General features: G+C 44.4%; 1 protein-coding gene across 5 annotated transcripts in view; it reads left to right on the top strand.

Annotated features, from left to right (window-relative positions):
- The window catches only part of KANK1 (KN motif and ankyrin repeat domains 1), a 129,983-nt gene that overhangs the window by 84,110 nt on the left and 22,691 nt on the right, over positions 1-23,182 (top strand). For 3 of the 5 annotated variants that reach the window (XM_085043283.1, XM_085043286.1, XM_085043284.1), the window contains one exon: positions 18,690-21,341. In XM_085043283.1, the coding sequence (XP_084899409.1) occupies positions 18,690-21,341 (2,652 nt within the window). Of the gene's footprint in view, positions 1-17,552; positions 17,774-18,689; positions 21,342-23,182 lie in introns of those variants that run through there. The other 2 variants (XM_085043287.1, XM_085043282.1) reach the window with 2 other exon arrangements.

Below are 23,182 nucleotides of genomic sequence, written 5' to 3'. Positions count from 1 at the left end.
GGCCAGGAAGAATTTAGAAAGGATACGGTAAATACTGTGTCACTGGGAGCATGAGGACATAGCAATCTGCTCTGGATAGCCCAATCCTTAGATGGAAATCCACCACATGGTAATTGCATGTGGTGGAAAAGAGATGGCCCAAGATACAAAGCCATTATATGATGCTAATGCTCTGCAGGAAAGCAAAGCGCCTTGAGAAAAGGAACAGATTTAATAGATCTGTCTTTTGTTCAAAGATAACCACAATTGTGTCTTGTTCTGGATTATCTCCTGCTGCTGCCCTGAAGATTCTTACATCTCACCTATGGCAGAGGACTGTGCTTTTTCTCTCTGAGGAAAGCTTGCTCATGGAGTAATGCAGGCTTTCCTTCTCTGAGCTGTTGCAATGCATTTGTGTAGGCAGCACCTGGACATTCTCATGTGGCCTGCTGCTGCTCCCTGTGGAAACACATGCCCTTTACACCCTGAGAAGCAGCTAAGGGTGTTCATCTTGTATTTTAAAGCCGGTAGTTTTATAAGGACTCATCAGGCATGTTTTGCTGTTTACGGTACTGTGTAGCCTTAACTGAACTGGAGATCAACAGTGGTAAAACTCCTAAGTTTTGGTGATGGAAGTCACTGCTTTGCACTGTCTGGTGGCAGTTGGGGTGAGGGTGAGGAGCAAGCACCAGTAGCAGGGCAGGCATATGTCACAGGAAAAACACCCAGAATAAACTTTTTCCAGACTTCAAAAATTACACTCCCTTCATTTTCTGCCTTTCCCCACTTTTAAGATACACACCTCAGTAAATCTTCCCCTAAACTATTCTACAGTATTGCTTCCCAGATTCTTCCACAGAAAGCAGAAGTTTATGAATAATGCATATGAATCTCCTCCCTGTGGGAAGGGAAGATATTTTGTTCCCTTTAAAAGTGTATAGTCCCTCAGGAAAATGGCTTGGATGGAAATAGCCTGATGACAGTTAGTTGTTTTTGTTTGTAAACACTTGAGTGCCTGCATTTAGATACGTTCCTTATAGCAGGGTTACTGCTGGCACAGAAGTCCTTGGGAAGCTTCTTGTAGTGGCCACCTCTCTCCTCCCCCTCTTTCAAGCCATTTGTAAGGCTTTGGATTAGAGATGACAGAAGGGCAGCCCTTCCTGTATCATGTTTTCACAACACTTTTAGGGGCTGAGGGAGCACTTGGACTTCCCACGTTGGCATTGCTGCTGTATCTCCATTTCCTTCCTCTGGTAACATGACTCCCCTTGGTAGCAGAGTACAGATTCCTGCCAGGATGTCTCACTGTAACCAGCTCTGAGCTTTGGGACAGAAGCATACTTGTGTCCATCCTCCCCATTTTTTCTGCTGTGCCCTCCTCTGATTTCATCCAGAAATTACACTCATCACATTTGCAGAAAGCAGTGGTTGACCTCTCTCATGGGATAAAGGTTGGGGTGTCTGGGGGAAATCAGCAGATCAACCAGGTCAAAAAGAGCTCTCCTCCTCCCTATCTCTCTAAAACTCTTTAGAGCATAGTCTCAGGCTCTTGAGAATTTTCTTCATCTTACTCTTCACACAGACTTTGAGAAAACTAAATGCACTTGGAAAGGCAGGTGAGTGTGCAATCCAGTCATATTCTTTCATGCTTTCTGTCCTTCCTTCCCCACCTTTTGCAAAGCCTTCTTACCTGTAGAAGCAGGTAATGTGACCCTTACCCCTTCTCAAAGTCCATCCCTTTATTTTGCCCAGTTTCTCCTCCCTAATTATTTTGCACTGTAATTAATGTTTCATGCAATTGTCTTTTTATATTCCTGTATGGGTTTTTTTTTCTTTATAATGATACATTGCTTTCCTTCAACACACAGGACCTGTCTCTGAAATTTTTATGTTGCCCTTCAGTATTTGTTTGAAGGGGGGGGGGGTGTGAGCTTTTTAATATCTGGGTTTGACAGTTTGGTCAGATTAGGGTGAGGATCAAATTACCTGATAATTGGGAACAGACTGTACTCCCTATGTAAACCAGACATCCCTTGTCTGGAGTAGTCTCTTACTGCTGAGGGGCATGTTGTTGATGTACTTCCAGCCCCTTCCCTATCCCTGCTTCACACAACCAACCCCTCTGCCTGGAGCACTGTCATATGGTTTGCAGAAGATCAAATAATAGAAAGGAAACGCTTGTGCAACTCTGCTGCTGTTACTGGAATTTCAGGTCTAATACTAGCAAATAGGTCAATTTTTAACACTTCATGTACACTGCCTGGTAAAGCAGTAAAGTGGGCAACTTTCCAAAAAAAAAAAAAAGCAGTGCAAGAAAATACAGTAAAGCATATGGCCATTGGTTGAAAAAAGTGGACTAATATTTTCATATTTTACAAGTATAAAGACAAGATCAGGGCGGTCAGGTTTCAAGGGCTTACAAAGATCACCAGGGTTTTTTAGTTCAGTAAGTCCATGGCTAAGTCATTTCTCCCCCCTCCCTCCAGCAGAACTGTGATTCTTAAATTTTACATTTCTTTTTCCATATCTTAAGTTATAAGGTTAAGAAAAGGTATTCCTGTCCAGAATCGCTCTTTTCTTCTGCTGTTCTCTGTTTCTCATACATGGAGACAGATGGCTGTTTTATAGCTTTTAAGATTGTGAGGATTGGAGTGTGCTTACATGGCTGTGCATCCACTGCATCGCCCTTTAGACTTTCACCACTCTCCCTTGCCATTATTAGTTACAGTCCTGTTCCCTTCCTCTCTCTCAGACAGTGTGTCTGCCATCCAGGATGCTTGTCCTTCCCTTTTTTTCCCCTGATCCTCCTCTCAGTACCTTTCTCCGGTGCTTTCTTTCACCCCAGCTCTCCCCAGGGATGTACAGGGACTTCTCCATGTCTGTAGTCCATGAAGAATGCAGACTGATACCCAACCCTCCTCTGCCTCTGCCTCCTCACAACCCATTTTCAGTGCTGTGGAAAATGCACTGTTGACAATTCTGAGAAAATTACTTATTTGTCCTTTTGCAGAGAAAAGTTGTAAGGCTACAACTCTACAAACACATAAGTGGTTGAACCAATAGAACAAGACACCACCACAGCAGCAGGAGAGACATCTCTTTGTTAAACTGAGTACAGCATCTCCTCATCCAATCCAGCTTTTCTGTCCTTCTCCAATCCTGCTGCTGTGGGATGTACTGCATGCACTGTTTATCAGTTTATCAGTTATATGGCACATTAATAGGATGTGTAGTCTTGGCCATGCATTGATCCCATTAGGCTGGTCCTGGTTAACTGACCTGATCTCCTTTTATGATGAGGTGACCTGCTTAGTGGATGAGGGAAGGTTGTTTATGTTTCTGCCTGGGCTAAGTAAGGCTTTTGACACTATTTCCCACAGTATTCTCCTGGAGAGATTGGCTGCTCACGGCTCAATGGCTTTACCCACTGTTCACTGTGTACAAAACCATCTGTATGGCCAGGCCAGAGAGTGGTGGTGGATTGAGTTAGATCTAGCTGGTGGCTGGTCACCTGTGGTGTTCCCCAGGGCTCAGTACTGGGGCCAGTTCTGTTTAAAAACTTTATGGATGATCTGGATGAGCGTGTATTGAGGACACCCTCATGCAGTTTAAAGACAACTCTAATGCCACCAGGAGTGTTGATCTTATGGAGGGCAGGAAGGCTCTGCAGAGAGATCTGGACAGGCTGGATTGATGGGCCAAGGCCAAAGGTGTGGGGTTCAACAAGGCCCAGGTCCTGCCCTTGGGTCATAACAACCCCAGGCAGTGCCACAGGCTGGGGCAGAGTGGCTGGAAAGCTGCCCACAGGAAAAGGACCTGGGGGTGCTGCTGACAGCAGCTGAACATGAGCCAGGCTGGGCCCAGGTGGCCAAGAAGGCCAGTGGCATCCTGGCCTGGATCAGCAACTGTGTGGCCAGCAGGACCAGGGCAGGGATTGTCCCCCTGTACTCAGCACTGGTGAAACCTCGTCTCAAATTCTGTGTTCAGTTCTGGGGCACTCACTACAAGAAGGACATGGAAGTGCTGGAGTGAGTCCAGAGAAGGCCAGTGGAACTGGGGAAGGATCTGGAATGCAAGGCCTATGAAGAGCAGCTGAGGGAGCTGGGGTTGTTTAGCCTGGAGAAAAGGAGGCTCAGGGCGACCTTTTCACTCTCTACAACTGCCTGAAAGGAGGGTGTAGCCAGGTGGGGGTCAGTCTCTTCTCCCAGGCAACAAGCGGCAGGATGAGAGAAAAAAGCCTCAAGTTGTGCTAGGGAACGATTAGGTTGGATGTTAGGAAAAATTTTTTTCACCAAAAGGGTTGCCAATCCAGGGAAAGGCTTCTCAGGGAAGTGGTGGAAGCACCATCCCTGGAAGTGCATAAAAGACACGTAGATGCAGTGCTTGGGAAGGGACACGTTCTAGTGGTGAACTTGGCAGTGCTGAGTTAACAGCTGATGATCTGAAAGTTCTTTTCTACCCTAAAAATTTCTGATTCTGTGGTTCTAAGAAAAATACATTTCACGAGATTTGAAGGCTTGAACTGTCTACTTGCTGTACAAACAAAGCTTCTTACCATAAGCTTTCCCAAGCAGTCACACTGGGAGAACAGCAGGGATCCTTATGTGCCTGGGGAAGTACTGAGTAGTTGAAATTCATTCCGTGTGAAGCTAAACTATATGGACACTTGACAATAGCACGGGGTGCATTTATCGGTTGCACCTGAAAACATACATTTGATACTGTGACTTAAAACTCATCCTGGACTATCTCAGCTTGGGAAGTGTCTGGGTTGCAGGTTTCTGTATGCCAAGAGGAGAAATGTTGCTGTATGTTTGCTTTTTTCATATGCCCTTCCAGAGGCATCTGCTAGAGAGGAGATGGCTGGGCCAGGTCAGTTTCATGTCTGACCTCAAAGGCTACCAGGTTTTAAATCATTCTGTGGCAACTAGCTGCCAAATTCTGCGAAATTGCGAAAATACCCAAAATAGCACATGCCCGCTGTCTCACAAATAAAAATTTGGAAGAACCCCATATCCAACCTTCATCAAAATACAGCGGCAATTTTTGGGGATAGGAACATAAACCTGATGGTGGTGGGTATGGCTGAGGTCTATGCTCCCCTGGACTGGATCACTGTCACTGTAATCAGGCAGATTATTTCATTCTTTCCAAACAGAGTCACTCCATTGCTGAGGAAATGGTCTGTTGGAGGCATGTGTTTTAAAGAGCTGTGTTTCATCCATTGCCTTTCACAGATCTATTGTGCCCTCTCTGCCTTTTGTTTTCAAAAGGGGTGTGAAATAACCTGCTTTTTAGATAAGAATTTATCAGCTGGATGGCTGCCCATACACCAAACCTTACATTCACTTTGCTTCAGACCAAGTCAGTTTTTTTGGTCACTGGGGAGCTGTGCTCTGACCTCAGTTTTGTTTCTACTGCAAACAGTAGCTGAATGAGTTTATTTGCCTCTTTAGTGGACTCAAACGCCAAGAAAATAAACACATATATGCTCTTTGCCTTTAGGTTTTACTGGTGCTACACCACATATGTGCCTCCATATTTGAATTGTACAAGGGCTGAAGTGCTGATACACGTTATGCGTTATTACATGCACTTGTGGCAAGTCTTTTTCAGCCTGCTGAGTTAACAGAGCTTTGAGGACAGTCCTCTCAAGGTGCATGACTTGATGAAGTGCCTGTTCAAATGTCAAGCCCTCAAAACCACGGAGTAATGATAAACAGATGGAGCATGTGGAGACATCTGCTAAAATCTGTTCTTCTCTAAACAGGATATCGTGCTTTTTTTAGAAAAACAAAACCATAAAGATATTTTTTTTTCTCTCTGAGAAGAATCCTAACTCTTGAGAAGAATGTTCTGACCATTCTCTTCACTTTGCTATTCCAAGTGTCACATTTCTTTTCAGAACAGAAAACTAGATGGGTATTTTAATGATCTCCCCTGCCTGGTATGAAGAACCTGCTGATGGAGCTACAGATGCCCACCACTAACACCCAGTGCTGCTATGCACTGCTTATTTTCACCTGGCTCGTTGAAAGACGGGGTTTGAAGAGCAGCGAGCACAAAGTGGTGAAACTCTAGGCACTGTTTCAAGGGCTGAATTTTTGCTTTTTCCCTGACATGAGTGTCAGCTGCTCTAGAGTTTTTCTGTCTTCTAGCAGAAACTTCAAACCATGGTTAGAAACTGTTCCCAAATAATATTTTATGGAAAGCTGGTTTTCTTCATGCATGGGGAAGTTAGAGCACAGACCAAACCAAGTTTATTTAAAATTCAATACCTTTGTGGTCTATAGATGAAATAAGTTGGCTTCTTCAGACTTTTTTTGTGATCTCATGTTCTATATTAGATACATAAATCTAAAATTACCTAGAGGGCAGGACTGACTTTAGAGTCCAAAAGCTGATGCCTGGAAGTATTGTATATTACTTCCTTTCATACTAAATGCCTCTGAAACCATTAGACATTCAGGAAACACTTTTATTGGAAGTCTGTGCAATTTTAGCTGAAGGCAGTGTGGACTACTTGAATCTTGCTCCTGTCATTTCAGCACAAGATCCCACTTCTGTTTGAAGCACAGCTCTTCCAATCTGCAGTGATCTTGTAACTTGTTTTGAGAATTCACATTCCTTTTTTTCTTTTCTTTTTAAACTTTTCTTGGAAATCTGCATGGAAAACATGGAAATGAAGTTATTTTCCTTTAGTCCTGTGAAGTCTTAGGATCTTTATCCTTGTTAAATGCATGTCACCTTGTAACAGCAACTGTTTTAAGCAGAGGTGAAGAGAGATGGAGCTGAGGGCCTTGAGGTTCTTTTTATGATGTTGAGAAGTGAGTCCTCTTGCACCTGGAATCCCAGTTATCCTTGCTTGAGTTAATACTTGGTGTTATGTGGAAACAAGAAAACTGAATCTGGAAAAATCAGATATGTTTGTGCATTGTTTTTAAGGTGCTTTTACTAGCATGAAAGACATGTTGTATACTTTGGCTGTGTTTCAGAAGAAAAAGAAAACATATACTAAAAGTTTTTATTTTTATCCCTCAAATTATAACCTGTATTTGAGAAGCATAAATAAAACAAGCCTGAATGTAACACAGACAAAATTGCAAGCAGTGGTGGTTACAACAGGGGTAATTGTTCTGCCCAAATTATATCAATGAACCTTTCTGTGCTCTCAGTCCACATGTGGGAGTGAGAAATAAGAGAAGTGGGGGTGAAGGGCTTCGGGAGGAAGGGAGAACACAAGCTGGAAAATAAGTGACCTGAACTTATAATTCCCTTTTGGGAATTAAATCCGTCTTCCTCAGCAAAAGCAAAAACAAAAACTCAACGTCTTTTTAGTGTTTCATTTGGTAAGGTTCCTTTTGTCCTGCAGCCCATTTCGTGTATTTTAACCCTTGGGGAGCCAGAGGCATTGCACAGCATGTGAAGTGCTGTGAAGGAAACCACTGGCGCTGTGCTGGGCTGGCTGCCGGGCTGGGACTGTCTCAGGAAATTCCAAATGAGTATAAATAAATGCTCTGTAGCAACCACTGGGCTCCCTGCCTGCTGATGTGTCAGGAATATGCAGTCCCTTTAAGGCAAAGGAAAGTGTGCTTCAGACTTAATTTGCTGAAAAACTGAACGCGGCAACATCCAGGGTTTGCTTCTCGGTGGATCGGTGAGTGAGACCCTCGAGTAGGCTTGGCTAAGAGGCTGGCTCTGCTAAAACCAGCGCTTGACATTCTGATAGGATATTAAGTTGTGATGGGTAGAGGTTTTTCTTCATATTTTTAACATTTTAACAGTGCTGGGTTAGTTGGGTTGTCTCACAAGTGGTGCCATCTGAAGGGAGTTTGCACTTGGGGTTTCAGGCACCTCTAGTAGCCTCTTTATTTTTGTCTTTATATACAGAGCAGTTTGTTTACTTCAACAAGCCCAGGCTTTCTCATGGAAGACTGGTGTTGTGAAAGCTCCAGTGAAGGGAGGGGGGCTCTGCACCTATTTGCAGAAAGGCATCATTTCAAAAGCAGAAAGGTAGCTGTTGCCATCAAAGTTACTAATTTTGAATATTTTTCATAGACTCAATTGTAAGCCACTGGTTTTAGTTATTTAGAATATACATAAAGAATTAATTATAATAAGGACCTTTTCCATATTTTATCTGGTGATCACTTTTTTAACTTTTTTGAGAAAATCAGTTTGTTGTTCTGAACTATTTTAAATGCAGAGGAAAAGCTTCCAATTTTTTGGCAAATGTAAATGGCTTAGGCTTTTGAAGTTTGGAAAGCAATACACATCTCATAGAAGGAATCAGAACTAGATTAATATAAAAAAGGGGAGGAGGGAACAATTCCCAGTATTTGAAACATCATACTGATTATGCAGCATTAACCATACTCTTATAGAGTATGAAGCATGTGACAAAATAATGTCCTTCCAGGACTCATAAAAACAAATATTTGTTGAACCATTCTTGCAGAAGACAATTCTTCCATTTTTTCCACTCTGTGCACAGCTGTAAGACCAAACTGAAACTGTAAATCAGTTTTAATACTCCACAGCAGGTTTATATCCCAGGAGTCCAGGTTCTTTCCTGATGGTTATTCCTGTTACAATAGCCCTATGTATCTGTTCCCCACTTCTCACCTCTTCAGAGATTTGTAAGCACAGAAGGGTAATGACATTATAAATCTAAATATTTTGGGTTTGTGATTCAGTTGTTCTTGGATGGAGAGCAAATACAGCCTTCTTTGCTTGTGCTTCAGCAAGTAACACTGATGTACCTTTGTGTTAAAAGATGTTTTCAGGCAAACACCCAGCTTGCATCCATGACTCCTCTGGGGAGGTGATTTGGATAAGGAAGGAAGGAAGGGAAGAATTTGGGGGGTTTCTCCTCTTTTGCTTTACCAGCACTCTACACTAGTTTTGTAAAACCCATCCTACTATGTGGATTCAAGCCCTGAACTTTGTAACTATTTGTTCTTTTGTCACTTGTATTGTGATGATGAAGTAGTGTAAAGCAACAGGTAACGATGTACTGTTGGAAGCAATGGGGCAGGTATGCCACATTTTCAAGGGTTGGCAAGGGAGGTGGGGGAGCTGTGGGGTTTCTTGTGTGCTTCAGAGGACAGCAAGGTGCTTCATCAACACTAGGAGTCAATGTTGTGTTCATCAGCATCACTGGCTGACATAGTTAGCCCACATCTATTGGGATGTATTTACAGAAGGGAGCACTACGATGGTCTGAAGCTCAGATCTGTTGGGTTGCGTTTTCATAAAGGAGAGGGCCATCGTGGTCTGATGAACTGAACTGCTCTCCCACTGAATTCAGTAGATCACTTTGCATGTCTTCTTCCCTGTGTGGAACTTGAATTTAGTATTTACTGTTTGCCTTACATTATTAAAAAACTTACATTATTTTGCCAGACCTGAACTAATCTGATTTGGAGAGTATCTTTACATTGAATGCTCTTCATTTTTCACAAACATGCTTGGAGCCAACAAGCATGCACACAATAGAGTGTGAATGAAATAAATACTTCAGGGAATGACGAAGGACAGTTTTCAAGTAAACAAATAACAGCAGGATGAAAAAAATGCACATGGAATCAAGTGTGTGGAAAGAATAAATTAATACTGATTTCGACTTGCTCTGTTGGCATCTAGTTTTCCAGCATAAGTAAACAGGACAGAGATGCCCCCCATTTCAAGAGTACAGGATGACTGTTGACTCCTCACTGCTCTTCCCAGTGGTGAGAGAGCAGGAGGCTAAGTTCACTGTGAGGAAATGTACTTCTTTCAGGGGAGAGCATTTTCTGTGTCTGAGACAACTGGGTCCCTCTCACCAATTCAGTGGTTTGCTTTCAATGTAAGACAAGCTGCTTCTGAGTTACACTGCCTGACGTGGGCATTAATGGGGCATTGGTGGAGGATGATTGGGAAGCACATCAGTGAAATGCAACTAAGCCTGTTCCTGACTTGTCTGATAGTGGACCTGCTGGTCATGCTCACAGCCACAGGACACCTACAGGTGGACTTGTGACAGCAATTTGCCAACGTGGCTACTCTTTTCAGTTGTTCCTATCCAGAGGTGGCAGTGCTGCTGAAACCACGGTTTAAGCTCTGCTCTTCCTTGCTGCTGGTGGGGCACTTAGCAAAGTAAGCTAATGACTATATCCCTTCCCACCCATGCCCAGCTTCCTGCCACTTGTAGTATGACTTCCCTTGGGACCTGTGAGTCAGAAACTAGGATGGAGGCAAAATAGCCTAACCTCTTAGTTTTTGTAATTAAGGGCCTTGAGGTAGTGCACACACAAGATGTTCCAGCAAAAAACTGCCACATACCGAGCTATTCCCAGTATGTTGAAAAGGAGATTTATTATCAGCCTCAAATAAGTGAGTTGTCAAGAATATAAAGCAGATTTTGTGAATTTTAATAGGGGGGCATTTTGCAGTCACTCTCAAGATGGTTGTGCTTTTTACTTGCCCAGGAACATATTTCTCATTGAAAAGATTAATTCTTTATTCAGGGTTAATTAATTTGCACACCTTTCTTATAGTATGTACTTTCTAGTTTAAATGAACTTCTGTTTGAGCTACAAGTTTTCAGTTCAGAGATTCCAGAAGTAAAAGTTTTAGACGTTAGAAAGACTAGAGAGGGTTAAGAGGTGTGGTTTAAGAAGGTGATTTTTGCTTTCAGCTCACAGAAATAACTTTTAGCTGTGGTTATATGATGTTCAGATATAAATTCTGTAGGTAAGTCTTTTTGTACCATGTGAAAGAAAACCTTTAATGGTGTAAAAATAGGTAACGTGACCTTGAAAGACATCGTTCTAATACCAAAAAGGCGATTCACTCTATACACACTCCTTTGATCAGCTGGCTGGTGAGCATTCTGAGCATTTCTCTATGTGATACCAAAATGCCATCACAGCTGGCAAACATGTAACAAAGAGAAGAAGAAAAGCTAGAGTCTCTTCTAACCTCTACATGGTTAAGAAATAGTTCTGTGGTTGAGGAATTGACCCCTGAGAAGGAGGTGACAGTGGGACATCCACACTAGTGCATCCATATGATCACCAGTAGCAAAGCCAGAGCTGGCTCATTGTTTTTATTATAATGCAAAACCCAGGGATCTACATGTGTATTGGTTTGAAAACAAACCAGTGGGAGATCACAAGTCAGGATTAAAATTAATAGGAAAAATTAAAAATAAGTGAAATAATACAAGGAAAAGCACTGACAAAGTCAGATACAACCTGACACCCGGTTAGGGTGGTGGTAGCAGTACAAATTAAGTAGTTCCGTTGAAGCAGTAAACCTGTGAAGGTCTGGTCTCCAGCTGAAGGTCCAGTGGTAGCTCTTGTCCTCTGGGAACCCAGTAGACAGGGCTGATTTGGGCAGTTCCAAGGCCAGGTTATATCCACGTGGGAATGCTTGGCTCCTCCCTCCTGGGCAGAACATCCCACAATGGGATAAGTCCATGAGTCATGCAGTGGGTCCCTGATGGCCCATTGTCTGTTATCAGGGGTGGGTCATTAGCAGGAGATAACAGCTAATGATCCACAGCTGGTGGTAATAGAATACTTAAATACATCTATATTGTAACCTAGGACAACATGCCAGTCAGTCTCACTTCAGTGCAAGGCAAGATCATGGAAGAGATCCTCCTGATGTACCTGAAAAATAAGGAGGTGATTGCTGACAGCCAACATGGCTTCACTAATGGCAAACTATGCCTGACAAATCCTGGGGGCCTTCTGTGGTGGGGTTATAGTGAATGGTGGGATGACGGAAGATCGAGCAATGTCATCTACCTGAACTTGTGCAAAGTATTTGACACTGTCTTGCACAACATCCTTGTCTCTAAACCAGAGAGACATGTATGAGATGGATATATAAAGAATAGGCTGGCTGTTTGCACTCAGAGTTGCGGCCAACAGCTCGATGTACAAATGAACATCAGTGACCCTCCCTCTCAGGAGTCAGTGCTGGGACTGGAGCTGTTTTAATGTCTTTATGGGTGACATGATCAGTGGGAGCACCCTCAGCAAGTTTGCCAGTGCTGCCAAGCCAAGTGGTGTGGTCAGCACCCTGGAGGGCAGGCATGCCAACCAGAAGGCCTGACAGGCTTGAGAGGTGTGCCTGTGGCCTCAAATTCAACAAGGCCATGGGTAAGGTCCTGCACTGGGGCAATCCCAAGCACAGGCTGGGCAGAGGATGGATTGAGAGCAGCCTGGGGGAGAAGGACTTGGGGATGTTGTTTGGAAAGAAGTTCTAAATAACCCAGCAATGTGCATCTGCAGCCCAGAAAGACAACTGCACCTTGGGCTGCATCCACAGAAGTGTGACCAACAGGTCAAGGCAGGTGATTCTCCCCTTTTCTCCACTCTTGTAAGACCCCCAACTGGAGCACTGTGTCCAAGCCTGGATCCCCCAGCATAAGAAGGATGTGGATCTGCTGTGGTGAGTTAAGAGGAGGGTCATTAAGATGATCAGAGGGCTGGTGTATCTCTTCTATGAAGACAGGCTGAGAAAGTGTGAGTTGTTTAGTCTGGAGAAGTGAAGCCTCCAGGGTGACCTTCCAGCAGCATTCTTAGTACCTAAGGGGGGCCTGCAAGGAAGCTGAAGATGCCCCTTTTACAAAGCCATTTAATGATGCTTTTAATGTTATTTGCATTGTGGCTGTGATTGTTTTGAGTTTCTCTTCTATTGTTGTAATCATCTTGTTTCTAGAAAGAGCATGGTATTAAAAGAGCAGATTGATTTTTTAAATTCCTTCTTTTACCAATGTTGCATGGTAAATGTGCCATCTCAGCCCAGTGCCCTGGTGTTTGTGTTCACAGCGCAAGCAAAACACAGCAGCCATCTGAAATATCTCTCTTCAACTTCGATACTGCTTATGTTCATTGACTTAAGGTACTGTCCTTAATTCACATCTCTGCAGCTTAGCACTGCAAATGTCTGAGCTGGAGCATCCACATCATGAAATAAGCCCTGTTTATTATACAGTGGTGTAGCTTCAGCCCTTCTCTGTTATTATCAGGGAAGTTGCTATCCCCCATTTTCTGATTACAACCCCTACCCTGAGCACTTAGTATTCAGATGTCAGATTTAAAAGTCAGCTCCCCAGCTCTGTGGTATTGACACATAAACTTTGAAAAGTAATCTAAAAATCGTATATAAATGTTTTCCCAGTTTTCTATTCCTCATTTGTCTTTCACATTAAATTTCCAGCAAACATTTCACACTAAAGATTTATTTCTTTGGTAAACTGTGCGGAGAATCCTCCGTACCTGTAAGTGTGGGTTTGGTAGCAGGGTCTGTTATTCCTCTCTGGCTGGGAAGTTCTGATTTGGACTGTACCCAACAGCCTCAGGTTTATTAGGAGTTAAATCCCATTTGCTTGGGGCATAACTGTAGCTAAGTACAAGCAAAACAGATTACCTTCCTTACAAGGCAGTATTTATTGGTTGTTTTTGCATGGCAGAAAAAGAGAGGAAAGTGTTATCAGCCACATCCACAGAACAGTGCAGCGTTCTGGGCAGCTGTGCAATTGTGCAGGGTTCTTGTACCAGCAGAACTGGGTCATGCTAGCACCACAGCCCCGCGCTGCAGGAAGGGTGGGTGAGCCCAGCACCAGGGTATGATCATGAGCAGCTTGGTGGCTTGGCTGGTGTGCTGCGGTGCCTTTCCTGCTTGCAGAAGATGAGCAGCCAGCTGGGGCAGTGTGCACTCCACACCCATGGTGTCCTTCACACTGCCACTCTGTGCTTTAACTGCAAAGGGAGAAATAAAACACTCCGTGTTCCTACTGTGTCTGGAAAAGTACAGCAATTACTTGCTGTTTCTGTAGGTTTTCCTCTCTAGGTTCTTGGAATAAAATAAAATAAAAATCTGCTAGGTTGACTTTAGTTTTTGGACTTTACCCCACCAGCACTTTCGAAAACAGTGGAGAGCTAGACTGAACTGTTGGGGGAGCAAGTAGTTTTGTGGCATCTTCGGTATATTGCTAGCTAAGAGAAAGCTGATCAAATTAGTATGGAAAGCTAAAGTCTATTTTCCAAGAGGTTTTGTTGTGGTTGTTTTGTTTAACATATTCAAATCCCAGCACCAGAGAATAAAAGAAAAATGGTCAAATATTCAGTTATGTTTTTGGGGTTTTTTTAAGTGCTTGGCCTCATGAGTTTTGGATCTTTTCAGAAGGTGAGGCTGATAGACATTTATATAGCCTAAAGAGCACAAAGAGAAAAGAACAAAAGTAATACTGGAGGTGGGAGGAGAAGGAGAAAACCCACCAATAATATCTCTATTGCAGTAAGGAATCAAAAAGTCAAAACATTTCTTTAAATCCCTTTTCCTGGCCAGATAACCTTTCAAACTGAAGTTGAGCATATAAAAATACTGATTTGATTCTATTTATGCCAACTATTGCCTCTGTAATTTTCCTTTCCAGCATTCTTTATGGATTGTCTTGTGCCATAACTCTGGAAGGACACTGTTATTAATAACAGTATTTCAGTGAAAAATACTTCTTTAGCAGTAGTCAGATCCTTGATAAAATCATAACCAGATGGGGAGAGCAGGCTTTATATGTGATGTCTGTATTTTTCAAGGTACCTTAGTCTTGTAGCTTCGGAAATACATCTTCAGTTGCTTCTCTTGGACCCTCCAAGGCAGCTCAACAATAGCTTTTTCTACCTTGTGGAACCAAAATTCAATGTGCGCCCACATATCCCTTGCTTTTGTCTTCCTGAGAAGTCATGTAGCCCAGAAGTTAAATATTCTATTATTTTCCCAGTACTCCTGGTATTGGAAGCTGCCATGATTAGTGTGGACTTGGCTAGAAGTGACTCAATACTTTAATACACTGATGTTCTTGTGTAGTGCATTGGATAGGATATAATTTAGGAGAAGTTGGCAAGACTGAAATGTTTGGACAGAGCCAGTCCCAGCAGTACTGAAGGTGAGAATTGAAGAGTGCATTTTTTTAATGCTACTTGTGTCCTGCCCATGGTTATCCTGCAGCAGGGAGAGGGAAATGAAGTCTTTGTGTACTTCTGGAGAAACACATTAAAAATGACATCAAGGTCTCTGTGCCTCATAGATGGTTCTGTTTCACAGCTACTGGCTTTAAAACATGATGTGTTTGTCTCATGGCATTTGGACTTGATGATCACAAAGGTCTTTTCCAACCTTCCTTTTCTGTGAAAACAAGAGCATCTACAGCATTTGCACAGACAAAAGTGTATGTGTTCATGCATCTACACATGACTAGTATTTGCCTGATCTACTACACAGGTTAGGGCATAGTTCTAACTTCAACAGTGTCCATGATGAACTGTTCAAGGATGAGACAAGGAGCCTGACAAGACTGTTTGTACAGTGTGGTATTTGCTGCAGTACTTCTGTGTGGGCACAGTAATCTTTTGCTCACTGGAGGTCTCTGGGCATGAAGGGACACTGCTTTCTCTGAGGTTAATGTGGGGTACCTGCTGGTGTAGCACATGGTACTTACCCACCAAAGCCAGAGAGTAAGCATATCCACAGTTCATCCACAACTTAAGGGCTGAAAAGGAGGGCTGCACCCTTACCAGGTGTTTATTAATTTCATTTTTATTAGAATTTTTTTTCCTTTTGGAACCAAAAAACCCATTTTTATCGCTTCAAAACAGCCATCCATTTTGTTTTGTTTCATGTTTAACAGGCACACCCATTTTGGCCCTTTCTCTGAGACAATAAAATGCACAAAGGCTTGGCACAGCTCCTGCATGCTGCATCAGTGCTGTGTTGGTGGTAGTGGATTGCATGCCTGATCCTCATTTGTCTTCACGTATCAAGAAGCGTCTCCAGGGATCAACTGACAATACTGGGGCTGCGTTGGTGGAATGCTCACTGAGTTGCTTTACGGAGAAGCAGTAGGCAGTCAGCTCCACGCACTGTCTTGTGCTTGTGCTGTGCCAGATACAAACTGCGTCCTGGCACTGCTGCCAGCTTACACTGAGGACCAGAGAGAATCCATTGTGAAGACACTGAGCTGTCTGCACGTGTTGTGGAGAAGCTTAGTGAGAGGTTCAGTGTCAGTGTGGTTGTTTCTTTATTACTATTTATTTTTTATGGGTTCCCGTTAATAGAATTCCATGAAGAAAAAAATATGTATGAGATCCCAGTTTGACTCCCATGACTGAACATGAGATTTGCATGTCTCTTTAGAGGTTTTATTAATACTTTTCCAAAGATGCCTTAATTCTTAAGTCCTAGGCCTTCCAAGGAGGAAGAGTCTGTTCTTCCCTCCCCCATCCAATAGTTATGCATTGTGCCCAAGGATGGTTTAGAGAAAATGTCTGACTTCACTGGTGTAGTGATGGGAGAATCAGAGATGTTGCTGGGTAGGACGATAAGGACCAAGACAAGCAAAGGAAAGGAACTGGAAAAAATGGAACAACAGGTAAAACCGATGGAGCTTGAATTTACATTGGGTGGGTAAACCAAACCTGAGATGAGGGGTGAGAGCATAAGGAGATTTTAGTATATTTCAGTATATTTTGAGATTTTGGTGGTGCAAGCAAATGGATCTAAGTAGACAAAACAGTTGAGAAATCCAAAGAATGGGAAGAAGGCAGATAGAACTCAGAAGCGTACAGGGAATGAGGGACAAGGAGAACCCAGAAGGGTACAGGGAATGAGGGACAAGGAGAGAGTGGGGACAAACCTAGGGTGCAGGCGGGACCAACCTAGGGTGTGGAGCTGTGGGGTGTGGAAAGGAGAGTTGTTTGTCTGCAGGGAATGGAGCCAGCATGAGAATCTGGGAACAGAGTACTGACTTCAGAGAGGAAGAGGAGTAATTCAGAGAATATGCTATCATTTTCTCCTTGGCAATGGGAGTCCTGGAGATTTTTCCCCTGCCTGACACTGAGGCTGTCCTGCTGGACAAAACTGAGCTGTGTGTCCTTATTTGTCTGAAGTGTCTCTGTATGCATGTATTTTTGCTTCCAGTGGTATTTAGATGGCTATTTTGGGTGTATCTGTAAGTAAATACCACACCATACTGACACTCTGGTCTTTCAGCAGAAACATGTGGTCTGGGGGGGTTGTTTGTGTCTGTCGAACCGTCTGCCTACATTGCAGAACAGAGGTACTAAGGTGCTCTGGTCGGCCTCACTGTGCCACTGGCTGTGACATGTGCATGCCCGTGTTTGCACCTCCATCCCGTTCTTGTCCCGAATCGGGGATGGTAGGTTCTTCCCGAGCAGCCTCCTCCTCCCATCTGTTGCTCGGGATGTCCTGTGGTAGCCAAAAGCACGACGGATCGCCATGAAAGCAGTTACACTGTCTGCAAGCAAAGCTTTCCTTAAGTATGCCAAGGAGACTGGAAAAACAGGAGCTTCACCACCACCCCCACGCCCCCCCGCCGAAAACCTTTTTAGTACAACATTAAGTCACTTCCTGTAGTTGCAGTAAGTCGAGAGTTTCTCTTCTTTTTTTCTTTTTTTCTTTTTTTTTCTTTTTTTTTTTTTCCCTCTCTCCCCCCCTACCTCCTCCTCCCCTGGGGCTGATATTCCTTTAAGAAGACGCGGCTCCCAGAGCTGTCCTTTTGGAAGCGAAAGGCAGCGCAGACTCCGCGGCCAGGCACGGTAGCAGCCCGCGGAGGGCAGCGCGGCGGGCGGAGCGCGGGGGCGGACGGCTCTTCCTTATGGGGTGAAGCAGGAGCAAGCCGGAGGGAGGCAGGGCTCCGGCGTGTGACACATGAAGCTGGGGCAGCCGTACGTGGCTGGAAAATTTGCGGTGTGGGGGCAGAGACATGTGGCTAAGTCAGGTAACCGGAAAGCCGGCTTTTATTATTCCTCTAGCACGTAACTTGGAATAGGGTTTTTTTCCATTTTTATTTTTCTTTATTTGTGTTTTTCCTCCTGCCAAGGCCAGGAGGAGCGAGTTGTATGGCAGCGCTGAATATAAATACGCAGCCCAAGAAAACCCAGCGGATGTATTGAAGTTTTATTTAGATTGCGTCGGGAACAGGCGAGTCCTGCACCTGGAGGGCAGGCGGGTGCGCATCTTGTACGACGCTTGTTCCTGAGCAGTGGGGATCGGGAACCTGCTGGAAGGGGGTCTTTCCTGCCTGTCGTGGAGGTGGGGGCTTCACGCAGTTTGAAATGAAAGAGGCAGAGGCACTGGTGGAAGTAATATGAGCTGAGGTGAGAGCAAACTGGTGCTGCTGCTATTGCAGCAGCACTTCCAAGGGCCATAAAACAGCTGCAGAGCTGTGTAAAGTCTAATGGCATCGGTTGCATAAGGAGCAGGGTCAGAGTTCCCATTGCCTGCTTGAATGCACTGTCTAGAGATATTGGTCTCCAGATGATTCGTGTGGTACGTTGTAATCCTGTGGTCTTTACATGATAACACAGCATGTGTGAAAGCTTGTTGAGCCATGGGTAGTCTGGAAAGATTTGGGCAAGGACAGCTATGCCCCTTCATTAACAGACACTATCTGTGTGTATGCATGTGTTCACATTTATTTGTGGGTATGCACTTCTCAGCATTTGAAAACCCACTGATTAACTTTTAAAAAGTTAATGAGGCTTTAGAGTTAAGGGTCAGTCAGCGGAAAGTCGGTCTGTTCGCTGAGCTGCAGCAGCATTTTCTGCCTCTGGCGTGCAGTGAGCACCCGCCTTTCTACCCTTGTGTATGAGGGCATAGTTTACTGATTGCTGATTTGGTTTCTTCTTTTCCAGAAAAAGAGGAAGTTACTATAAATGGAGAAGATGAAAAAGAACGGAAAGACCCCTATTTTGTGGAAACACCTTATGGCTACCAGCTAGACTTAGATTTTCTGAAGTACGTGGATGATATACAAAAGGGGAATACCATTAAGAAACTAAACATACGAAGGAGGAGAAAAGCTGTACCAGCCTCAGTGGGTACCAAGAGCTCTGGTGGCCAGTGCAGTGGCTGGACCTCCACAGAGTCTCTGTCTTCATCGAACAGTGATGAGAACAAGCAGTCTTTGGCAGCAAGGAGTCAAGTAACCTTGTCTGTCTCTGCAAAACCCTCAGTCTCCTTTGAAGTATCTCCTACCTACTTAACTGTCCCAGAGAATAAACAGCTTCCTCCTCCCTCCCCCCAGCCTCCTCGGCACAACCTCCTTGTGACAAAAACCCTCATGGAAACACGGAGGCGACTGGAGCAGGAGAAGATGATGCAGATCACACCTGGAGATGTCCGCAGGCCACGGCTTTCCAGCTTTGGAGGCATGGGCTCCACAAGCTCCCTCCCCTCTTTTGTGGGATCCAGTGGGTACAGTCACATGTCTCAGCACCTGCAAAATGGGTATCAGGGGAATGGCGACTATGGTGCATGTTTCAGCTCCTCCCTGGGCAGTTCCATTCGTCACAGCCCCATGAGCTCGGGAATATCCACACCAGTCACCAATGTGAGCCCAGTGCATCTGCAGCACATCAGGGAGCAAATGGCAGTTGCCCTTAAACGTCTCAAGGAGCTGGAGGAGCAAGTCAAGACTATTCCTGTGCTGCAGGTCAAAATTTCAGTGTTGCAGGAGGAGAAGAGACACATGATGGCTGAATTGAAAAACCACAGGAAAGCCACTCAAAATGACACATATGGTTTCAGAAAGCGATCCTACAGTGCAGGAAATGCAGAGCAGTGGGAACACATGTCTCAGGTGAGAAGAGGTGGGGAACTGTATATAGATTGTGAGGAAGAGATGGAGAGTGTGGAGCAGAGCTCTCAGAGGATAGAGGAGTTCAGGCAGCTGACTGCTGAGATGCAAGCTCTGGAGAAAAAAATCCAAGACAGCAACTATGAAAGTCCAGCAAACCTTCGGGCGAACAGAGAAAGCCTGACAAAAGAAGCCAGATCTGTTGCTGTGGGTGCTGATGAGAACATGAATGATGTCATTATATACAACAGATCCACAAGGCAGCACAAAGAAGTAGCTGTGGGGACGGAGAAAGAAATGAGGGAGTGTGGAGTTGGAGTGACAGAGGCAATGCTTGGATTGTCTACGGAGGTTGAGAAAGAGATAGAGCTTCAGCAGCAGACCATCGAAGCGCTTAAGGAGAAGATTTACAGGCTAGAGGTTCAGTTAAAGGAAACCACCCACGACAGGGAAATGACCAAATTAAAACAGGAGTTGCAGGCGGCTGGGTCTAGAAAAAAGGTAGATAAAGCCATGATGGCTCAGCCCCATGTCGTCAGTAGGATGGTGGAGGCTGTCATACAAACAAGAGACCAAATGGTGGGAGACCACGTGGACGTTGCTGATTCGTCAGTGGGAAACCATCTGCAGATGAGCAGCATCGGCACCTCCTGCAGACCCGCCATGCGGAGCGCGGCTGCGGGCCCTGAGCTGCTGATGAGCCGATGGCTGGTGAGGGAGAGGGCAGAGGTGCAAGATCAGGGTACAGGGAGATCCATGGAGCTGCGTGATAAGTCAGTGGGCACAGAGACAAGCATCTGTGAGACAGGGGTCAACACAGAGGAGCCAGCAGTGGTGCCAAGCCCTTGCCAGATGGCACGGGCGGTTGGAGCGGTGCGGTCTGTGGGCTGTGGGGACTGCTCGGTGAATGTGGTGGTTTGTGCACCCAAGGAACATGTGTCCCGTGAAACAGCCACCGAGGCTGTACCCAGGGCTGAGGCGATGGTGATGGCCGTGCCATCCACAGCTAGCCAGCAAACCAGCACTGCTTTGGAGATGGTGAGCCAGTGCACCAGCACAGAGGTGACCTGCCTGGCAGACTGTGGGACTAACACCACTCTGAGCAGCTGTGATAAGCAGACCAGCACGGACGGTGTTGAGTTGCGGAGTGTGGCAGTAGGGGATGGCCGGGTAAAGGACATACCTGCCTCTGCTAAGATGCGTTCGGTTGGAGTGGGCACCGTGCTCTCTAGCCAACCTGGCTTTGAAAAGCCTTCTGCAATAAAAACCAAAGACTGTGGCATTGGACAGATAAATGTTTATGAGAATTACCTGGTTGGTCTGAAAATGAGGAGCATTGCCTGCGGACCCCCTCCATTGCCAGTTGTGCCAGCTGGCACCAGGAGCATCGGTGTTGGGGGAGAGTCCGTGTGCGACCCAGTCAGTGGTCAGCTGGAGAGCCCTCTGCCTCCACCTGAGCTGAGGACGGGCTTGGATCACTACATCGAACGTGTGCAGAAGCTGCTGCAGGAGCAGCAGGCACTACTTGCTGAAAATTACAGTGAACTAGCAGAAGCCTTTGGGGAGCCCCACTCCCAGATTGGATCTCTCAATTCACAGCTCATCAGCACCCTCACCTCCATCAACTCTGTCATGAAATACGCCAGCACAGAGGAGTTGCGGAGCCTGGACCTTCAGAAGCAGTGCATGGAGAGAAGCACTCCATCAGGTAAGCCCAGCATCTGGGCACAACATCTGGTGCCTTGGTCTGCTCCTTCCCAGGGCTGCGGATCAGTTGCTTGCTAGGCTCTCACTTAGTCTGGAAGGCACTGTGTAGCCCTCCCTAAGGAAGCACATTGTTACTGAATGTGCCCATTGGGTTTTCCTTCCAGCCCACCACTGGTACCTGAAAAACCAGAGGTGGCTTTATCTCTCCCAGTCCAGCAGGCTCTGAAGATCCTGATGATGGTGGAGCCATGGCTCTGACCATGCAAGAGCGGTGTCTAAAATTATGAAGGGTTTAATCACTGTGCAACGTGCTGACTTCATTTTATAACATTAGGAGTATTTGAGGTTAATGCCCATGGGTTTGAAATTTTAAACTTGGCATGTATATTTTTAAAAACAACAGTGTCAGATTTGACAGAGCTGAAAGTCACATACGGGGACTGTATCAAACTGACTTGTTTCCACAGGCGTTTCCCTGGATTTTCTAGTGTTTCTTCAATTGCCTTTGTTCCTTGTGCTGCTCAGACAGAAAGCTGTGGGGTGCTTTCCCCAATCCAGCAGGGCTGATTGTTTATAATAGGCAACTCCAGAGCGCTTCACAGAAACCACATCTTGGGCTTCGTCTGTTCCAGTAACTGTTTGTCGTAATCCCTAATTACAGCCTCGTGTTTGAAAGGCGTAATTACTGCTGGAGGTTTAGGTGACACTCAGGAAAGGCAAGAATAGTGATTTAAATAGTCCTTGCCTTTTATTTATTAATTTTTAAATATAGACAATTAGATTGAGGGATTTCTTTATTCCCTGGGGTAGAGTTGATTACTTTTTAAATATATTTTTTTTTATCTGTCTGGTAGTCTAGTTTAAAACTTAGCCATTTTTTTCTAATATCTTATTGGTTAGTCCAACCACATTACTGTTAAATTTAGAAACGGTGGCTTACTGGAAACCAATATGTAATGCCTGGCTGTGACTGTTAGATACTTTCTTTTTGGTCCTGCCATACAGTGATGGAAAGTCTATTCACAAGAGGTTAAATGGGAAAAATTGGTGCAAATTCATCTGTAGTGGAAATGCTGAATTGGGAAAAAACCCTAGGTATGTACTATTTAAAGTCAGCACAATGTTATTGGCTAATCTAAATAGCTGTGTAAAGCCCTTGCAGCTTACTTCCTGTCTTAAAATTTACATATTTTTGTTAAAATGCAGCTTGGTAAATCTGGTTCTTTTCACTTGTGATGTGCCAAATAGAGCCATCCATTAAATGAGCTGAAGTAAATGGTTTAGCTTCCCATGGTGAAGGAATAAGCAACATTTATGTAGCAGTAATGAAAATATATGATATTCTGTCTGCATACATGCAATATGATACTGTATATGCAATAATATTATCTTTCTGGTATGTACTTTATATTCTGGTCTTCTTACAAGTAGTGATACAATAATAATTACGGTATCTAGCAGACATCAAGAGTGTCCATATAAACAGTGAACATGGGTTATCACTAGATATAAATCCTTAATTCTTTCCCGGCTTCTACTGGACAGTGTCAAATGTATAGTCTAGAAGTTTGAAAGTATTTAGACACAGGTGGAACAATAGATCTTATTTAGTAAAAATGTTCATACTTGGATTCAGATTTCACATTCCTGATAAAATTATTCTGGAATAATTTTAATTTAACTTGTAATGCCATTATCTTTAGCTGTGGATGCTGAGTGTAAAATTTCTTTATTTTTAGTCCCTGGTGAGAACTACATGCCTAGACTGCATACATAAATCAAACTGTGGGCTATAACAGTTTAGACCCATGGAGAATTGGAGTGGAAAAGAGGTCTTAAGCC

The sequence above is a fragment of the Lichenostomus cassidix genome, chromosome Z, assembly GCF_008360975.1.
Source record: "Lichenostomus cassidix isolate B80296 chromosome Z, HeHo_3.0, whole genome shotgun sequence".
Taxonomy (NCBI): Eukaryota; Metazoa; Chordata; class Aves; order Passeriformes; family Meliphagidae; genus Lichenostomus; species Lichenostomus cassidix.
This window is presented reverse-complemented; position numbering and strand designations above follow the sequence as displayed.